Consider the following 7,948-nt stretch of genomic DNA (forward strand, 5'->3'; position numbering starts at 1 on the left):
GTGACAAGAATGTTTGTGTGGACATGGTATGCTCAAATGACCTTCATGGTGTATGTTGTTGGAACAACAGCATTTGGGTGAGTACGAAACTCTTTACCTACGAAGACAAAACAGGAGGGGGAGGCAAGGCTGCCAACTGGTGAAACCAAGGTTGTTTTGAGAGAGAGCCAAGGCGATATCTAGTGGAGGAGAAAGCCTTGGGGTACCACGTTCTTTCCTGGGGAAGAATTTTGGCAATGCGAGAAATGGATGGTGGAAGTAACTGACCTTGTTTGGGGAGACCCCGAGATGGAGAAATTCTACCATCCTACGTGCTTCAGTGCTGCAAAGTGGCTTTCAATTACAAACTTGATTTTACAGTTTTAATAGAGAGCCGCGTGCTTGTTGGAAGTGTGTCAGCCGAAACCAGCGGTAGAGCTTGGCAAGTTTGTTTAGGAGGGGTGCTAATGTGGGGGGGATGGAGCGGTTCTTTAAATAGACAAACATTCGGAGGGTATCACCTAGCGCAGACTGGCCAGTCTCCAAATAAGGCCAGCCCGTTATGAGTTGAGCCTGCTTGGCTGCCCTACATCGCGTACTGTTTGCCCCCTTGGCGCCGTTTCAATGCAAAACGTCGCTGATAATGGTTTTGATTAGTTTAGACGAGATGCACTTCTGCACAAGGATAGCGGCGGCAGGGGAAGGCAAAGCGAGATACAACCCTAGAAACAACTTTCTGCGGTATGCATGGGAAAAGAGAAAAGTATGCAAGCTGCGTGCTTGCCCTTCGGTGATTTTAAGATCTGAAGTAGTCGCGAAAGATGATCAAAATGATGAGCAAGAAAAGTGGAACAGATGATACCTACTCAAAAAGATAATGCGTGCCTTGAAAAGTGAGATTGTCGGGCAGTAACCTTACTGTGTAGTGATTGCGCTTGCTGGCTTGCATACCAGTTGTGGGTTATCTTCAGATATCGTATACCAGGCTAGCATAAGTGTCCTTGTGACATTGGAATATGGTACGTGTCGGAACTTCTAGTGGCTAGACTTCGTCAAACTTATCGGCCCTTCTTTACACACAATGTCACTGCAAGTATTAAAAGCAATCAGAGAAGCGAAACTATTTTGGGGAGGAGGGGTGTCAAATTGCGCTTTCGGGGAATTATGTCAGCTGTTAGTGTGCCCCTTTTTTGGGTACGTCAGCATAGGCATCAAGGCTTGAACTCTGGAGCGCTCGATAGACTATTTTTATCAAGAGTAGAAACTATGTAGGGGAAGGAATGCATTTACCGATATTATATTTCGACGGGTAGAGAAATTGTCCTCTTAGTTTGCTAATCCTTGCATACTTGTTATCATTTTTGTATCGCAATTTGGAAACTGCTGTGCTCATTTTTAATTAGTTAGAACATGGGCTACTTTACAATGGCTAATTCACGAACAGCAAATATCTCCATGAAATGCGAGCAACATTTAAGTACACGATCTAAAGAAAATCTAAGGATAGTGAGAATACAACGTCATTCCAGCTTTGATACTATAATTCGTAGTCTTGAAACATTTATATTTTACTTGATCTACTACAACTCAAATATCTGACGTTATGCCAATGTAGGGTATATCCCCGAATTACCTAATCTGCTTGCCGTTGTCCACTCACTCACGCCCCCTACTGTTTCTAAATCGCTTTGCAGAGATGAAGGATGGATTCCCCCTGTTTGACAACAAGGGTGATGGCAAGATCGACGGAGCACAGCTGGGCGATGTCTTGAGGTCTTTCGGCCTGAACCCCAGCAACGCGGAAGTCGAGAAGATCGCGAAGGCGAATGGTAAGACGTCTTAGTTTTCTAATCGCGATAGATTAAACATATAGCTCAAGAGTCGTTTAAGAACCCAACATACTTTATCTAGAAGAGTGACCCATTGTGCTTGGCCAAATCACATGCCCATGACTCAATCGATTACCAAAGTCCAATATTTCTTGAAAACTTTGCAATAACAGAGTGGAGCATAAACAGCCCGAGATACATCTTAGACTTGCGGATGTGTAGTTTCACTATCGGTAACAATACTAGTAGTATGGCAGACGTCTGGCATAGGAATGGCGTTTGAGAAATACCCCGTTTCGCCGTCAGACTACACACTGTCAGCGGTTCTATAACCGTAAGGTTTCTATTGTAAGATACGTCATTTCGATGGCGCGGATTCGGATCCCACCGCTGCCACCAGTGTAAGATACGATGAATAGGAGACCATGAAAGACGTATGTACTCTGTGACTATCTGCTACAACTGTGTGCTCAGACGCTGTAGTCTGAGTCCTTTGTTGACGTGTAATAAGTTGTGGTCTGTGTGGTGACAGTTATGATAGCTTCCTGTCACAAGAGACGGTCTCCTAAAACACATTTCTACACCATCTTCATTTTCCACAGAGGGCAAGAGGCTGAGCTTCGATGACTACCTGGCCATCCACAAGCAGGTCCTTGCTCAGGGTGAGGTCGGATCGTACGAGGACTTCTTTGAGGGCCTGAAGCTTTTCGACAAGGAGGGCACCGGCCTGATCAGTGGAGCTGAGCTGCGCCACGTGTTGGCCACACTAGGTACGTTTTCTCACTCACTGTCTGGGCGTAGGACACCCACCAGCCATTTTACAACAAGATGGCGGCCGTCAGAGGACTACTGAGTATGCAAAGACGGTAGTGAATGAAGCTGTAAAAATGCAGTATAAAACTTCCTCCAAAAACCAAAGACCAAAAACAAAAGCAACAGCATTTTGGGAAACCTCATGCAATTGCTAAGTCAATTTCCAGTTGTTGCTTTTGGTCATGAGTCACTCATGACGTTTGAGGCTATCTTGACGTTATCATGACGTTAACTCAACGTCATCTTGACGTTAACCTGACGATATCTTGACGCTATCTTGATGTTAACTTGACGTTAACTTGGCGTTATCTTGATGTTAACTTGACGTTATCTTGATGTTACCTTGACGTTATCTTGACGTTAACCTGACGATATCTTGACGTTATCTTGATGTTAAATTGACGTTAACTTGGCGTTATCTTGACGTTAACTTGACGTTATCTTGATGTTACCATGACGTTATCTTGGCGTTAACTTGCAGGTGAGAAGCTGACTGAGGCCCAGGTTGATGAGTTGATGGCTGGCGGTGGCGGACAGGAGGACGCTGAGGGCAATGTCAACTACGACAGTACGTATTTGCCTTCGTAAGAAGGGTATAAAATCAGTTTGCTTTAGTGTGGGAGATAGTGGATTTAGCGGCATAACTCTTGGAGGCATGGATCGTTGTTCATGATTTTTGGCAGGCAGGTTACCGTTGGGAAGACCAAGGTCAAGTGAAAAAATGGGCTTGGTGGGGGGTCTCTGCATCACTGCAGTAGACCTTTAGCAGGATGACTCGAGTTTACGTTTAGATTTAGCAGATTTAGATTCTATGGATTGTATAGTCGAGCAGAGCATCGCTAGTATCTAGATGTAGTCGCCAATCTACGTCAACAGAAATTCCTAGACTGAAATAGCCCACCCAAATTTAGAGTTGTATCAAATTACGGATCCTAATTTCTGAGAACCGGAATTGCATGCATAATTGTATCGTCTTTTATGTTACAAGGATAAAAGGAACGCAGCCCTTATCCTATGCTCTCTGCATCATAAAATGGAAATTAGAAGATATAGATCTCGAGATATAGATTACTGTAATAATTCTTCAATACACTTATATTTCATGATGTATGTTATATACATGCTGATTTTCTAATGCATGGATCTTTATATAGACTGTTGTAACTTGCTCTTCCATTTAATATGTTTGTAAAAAGTAAGATGTCACTCATTCTATATATGTAGTTTCTCACAAAGCGTAATTTGGAACCATTGTGTCTTCACTTTCAGTTAACCACTTTCATATCACTTACGTCTTTTTTCTCCCTTAATCTTCCGTTCTTCTCAGCCTTCGCAAAGTACCTCATGCTCGGCTAAGTATAGGTAACACACTCCGTCTTTCATCCTTCCTCTTGTTCATTCTTTCTTTTCTTCACTGCTTGGACCAGGATGCGTCTTCATTCTTTGTCTGTCTTCTGCTTTCTAAGATTTCGTGTCGCAAGCTACTTTCATCTCCAATCTCCTCAACAATCTTCCTCGGCTACAAATAATTGATGTATATGAGTAAACACTATGGGGTGAAATGGTCAAGATTGTTGGCAAAACATTGTCATAGCGATGAACCGTTTCCTTTGGACTATAATTTACGTTGACTATTGAAGCACCCGACAAGCTTGGCGCCCCCCTCCCCCATACCATGCGATAAGATTTGCTTCAACTCTAATTTTGCTTTCTTTTTCAGCGCTCTTCCCTCCGCCTAAACATTTATTTCTCCCTTCTAAAGCGACCTTCCTATAAGATAAAAAGATGCTTCATCCAAGCTCCACTCCCACATTTCTCCCGACCCCAATTGCAGACCTCCAAAACCTTCATGAAATCTTTAAAAAATGCTGACATGACAGAATCGAAATTTATAAAAGGTTCTGGATGTCTTCAATTGCGGTTCACTCCTTTTCAATAGCATACATCCTTGCTGCTGTAAGATTCCTAAGATCCCATCTGCCGGTTGGAAAGTAGTTTAGAAGCGCAGCTTCTGTCAATGATATTTTGGCTTGACTTTCCTGACGAAGACGATATAGCTTATATAGAGCGGTAATATAATGCATTATTCCCCTTTCTCCCAGTGGCAAACCAGTTTCCAGATGCTCAACCCCTACCAATGATGAAGAGCGTAACATAATTGTTTTACCAATGACGAAGGGCTTAACGTAATTGTTTTACCAATGATGAAGAGCGTAACATAATGTATTGTCGTATCATTATTGCCTACCGACAAGCGACGAAACCGACGACAACCCCTTTGCTATATGCTCTTTTCCTCCTAAGCTCATTAACAAAGAAAAGGACATCTTCTGGCCTGTCTTTGTTCATGACGTTGGTATCGAACACCCATTAACTATTTCTTCTGTTTTCAACTTACACAGTGTTCTCTAAATATGCCTTGGAGGGCTAGACCATAGGTAACCACGCCATACGCATTACGTGTTCCATTCATTCTACAGCACATTTCTCTGAGAACCCCTTCACTAAAAAGTAACTTCTTGATATCACTCCGCCAAGCATCTACAGTTTGAAACTATTGGTTAACAGTGCCTAACAACAACTGTTATTCTCTATTCCGATTTTCTCGCTATATGCTACAGATAATGTCATACAGTTAATATATCGTTTTCTCGTCAAAGCAGCCTAGCAACTTTATTCATATGCATAACGTGACATCATAAATTGCAACCCTCATTCTCTCTATCCCCTTTCTGTATTTAACCTCCTAATTTGGTATCCCTTTACTGACTTTTACCTCCCATTTCTCATCATCATCATCATCATTAATCTATTTTCATCCATTCTCCCTGCTTGAGACGTTCCTATCTGGAGGCATCCGAGCTCTTCTGCTCTTGCTATAACTTAACCCTTACCTTTTAAGCATCACATAGTCGTCATTTTAATGTGCTTTCTATCTTTGATGGGGATTGGACAAGTTTGGCTGATCGTAGTATCACAATCGCTTGAGTAAAACAGTATCGGATAGCAGCGAATGTAAAAGACAAAATTCAGAGGATATGAAAGACTTGTCCAGTCTCCTACGCTCCTCGCCTTTTTTACTGTTCTTTGGCTTTTACTGACATTTCACCTGCTTCCTGTTCTTACAGAATTCATCTGTTACGCTCTCGCAGAGGCTCTTTAGTACGTACACTCATTTCTGACTGAACTGTGCTCAAACGTTACACGTATTTCTCCCCATCCCAGTCCCGTGCGCGTCTGACAGTGTTCTCAAGTCTGTCCATGTCTCGTACAGTCTCGCAGAATCTCGTTTGTCCTGTTCACGTTCTCGTTGTTTCGTTCCGTTTCGTTCATTGGCTAAAAAAAAAGAAGAAAAAAAAAAAGATTCTGTAGACCAACCAGAAGTTGTGTCACGTATAAGGAGGTTGTAACCACAATATCATAGAGCATTGTGACGTCGTGTGAAGTCACGCAGAATCTCAGGAACATAGACTGTGCAACATTTGTCATTTTAAAATCCGTCGGCTCTTTTCCTTTTCTCTGCTTCTCTTGACAAGAAGGAAAACATACTTTTCTTGATTTGTGAACGAGATTCTGCGTGATTGTAGCTGAGCATATGCATCTTCAGTGCTTGACAAACCCAAAGTCCACCCTTATGCTTCATCAGTGTATGTCCGCATGATGTACATATATAGTTGTCCGCCCGTTTATGCCTTTACTATGTCTTGTCTGCATCCTACTTCGTTTTAAAACCTTCTGTTCCCCTCTTCTTTCGCACGAATCTTTTCTCCTTTTTACCCAAGTCTCCTCAAGCATATTGCATCTTAAACTAACATTTATCTGTCCCAACGCACGACTCAGATTTCTTATACTAACCACATGAGAACCTCCGAAAGGTATTTAGTGATGCAACAGATATTGAAAACGCCTACAAAAAGTATTAATTTCGTATATTGAAAATTTCGAAATCTCAACCAGATTAATATTACAAACGACAAAAAAATATATCGCGCACGAGACACGACATTCTTGAAGAAACCTGTTTTAACTTGAGCGATAGGCGATTGCGTCGTAGAGGGTTGAAATATTTTATATTTTCAACCCCCTTCGAAATACAATGGCCCCTCCCGAAGTTGAAACGGTTCCCATGGTAACGGTCGCTATGACAACAACGCCAATCTTATCGACCAGTTTGTTTCCATGCAATCATACTTGTCACAAAATATCACATTTTGGCCATTTCACCGATGAAATTTATTCATTCATCGCGTCATGAAAAGCAGTGCACAGGTGTGCACGTCTGACGATGACGTCAGTATTTCGAATCTGATTGGAGGAACTTGTCGAACGTAGCTTATACATCCACCAATGACAGGCTCTGATAGTGTTTGAATTCTTTCTCCCAACAGAGTTCGTCAAGTACATCCTGACTGGTTAAGGTACGTTGACCTTCATGTTTATGTAGTTTTAGACGAAATTCAGAACACCAAATGCGAGAAATATGGTAAAATGCAATGAAAGTTGAGGTAGTGGCTGTGTCATGTGAGATATTCAATGTTGCTCTACGGTTGCTAAGAGACGGTTGCTAGGTAACTAGCCATCTTGGATACGTCATCATCCGAGCACAAATCTCTGTAATAAACTGTTATTTGTGACATTGAATTGCTGTAGTCTAACAGGGAATTTTTTCATCATTCTTTTCCAGATATCCGCGTAAGGAGAGGAAGAGGAAGGTGTTTGATAACATCCAAGAACACCATGTATAGTTAGAGCTATTTATGTTTGCCGAGAAAAAAAACAAAGAAGTTCAATCAGATGCAACGAAGGACCATCACGTGTTTCAACGGCTGCCTTTAGAAGATAGCTCACTTGCGTCCACGACGCATGCCCAGAACTCTTGAAAACTCGCGGGGTTACCAACCGGCGTTCAGTGCGCATGTCTTTAGCATTTCCAGCTCTGATTTTACCTAGGGTAACGTTGGCGTTTTCTTCAACTGTTCTGGGGCACGCCATAACAACTTTTCTAAAATGTGTAAAATGTAAATGTAACAAATTTTCGCAGACTATTGTAGCATTCGACCTTACTTTGGTGTGCATGTGCCTAAATGTGTCCCCCGATCGACTGTGAATTTTGTTACTTTGTTCCCTTTCTATGTTCAATAAAGTACTGGGTTTGGAACAACTGCGAGCCTTGGTTAATCTGTGAAGTAATCTTGTATCTACCCTAAATTAATTGAGCACAATCACGACAGATCTATACTGTTACTAAGGCTACGTTCTTATGTTCATTTCGCTCTATCGTTCAAGAAGATAATAGCCTATATTGCTGCAGACATACTATATAATAC

The 7,948-nt window shown here is 42.0% G+C and overlaps 1 protein-coding gene across 4 annotated transcripts in view; it reads left to right on the plus strand.

Moving 5' to 3' along the window:
• LOC109475850 (myosin, essential light chain) overlaps window positions 1–7,782 on the plus strand; it is a 10,741-nt gene extending 2,959 nt beyond the window's left edge. Inside the window, exons 3-9 of one of the 4 annotated variants that reach the window (XR_002140575.1) lie at window positions 1,674–1,808; window positions 2,411–2,578; window positions 3,103–3,189; window positions 5,024–5,059; window positions 5,750–5,783; window positions 7,010–7,039; window positions 7,306–7,782. Coding sequence is in view for 3 of the 4 variants with exons in the window: in XM_019776653.1 (XP_019632212.1) it covers window positions 1,674–1,808; window positions 2,411–2,578; window positions 3,103–3,189; window positions 5,750–5,783; window position 7,010 (425 nt within the window). In the remaining variant the exon portion in view is untranslated. Of the gene's footprint in view, window positions 1–1,673; window positions 1,809–2,410; window positions 2,579–3,102; window positions 3,190–3,948; window positions 3,984–5,023; window positions 5,060–5,749; window positions 5,784–7,009; window positions 7,040–7,305 lie in introns of all 4 variants that reach the window. The other 3 variants (XM_019776654.1, XM_019776653.1, XM_019776655.1) reach the window with 3 other exon arrangements.
• The last annotated feature ends 166 nt before the right edge of the window (window positions 7,783–7,948 follow it).

This window comes from Branchiostoma belcheri, unplaced genomic scaffold, assembly GCF_001625305.1.
Source record: "Branchiostoma belcheri isolate BF01 breed outbred unplaced genomic scaffold, Haploidv18h27 scaffold35, whole genome shotgun sequence".
Classification (NCBI taxonomy): Eukaryota; Metazoa; Chordata; class Leptocardii; order Amphioxiformes; family Branchiostomatidae; genus Branchiostoma; species Branchiostoma belcheri.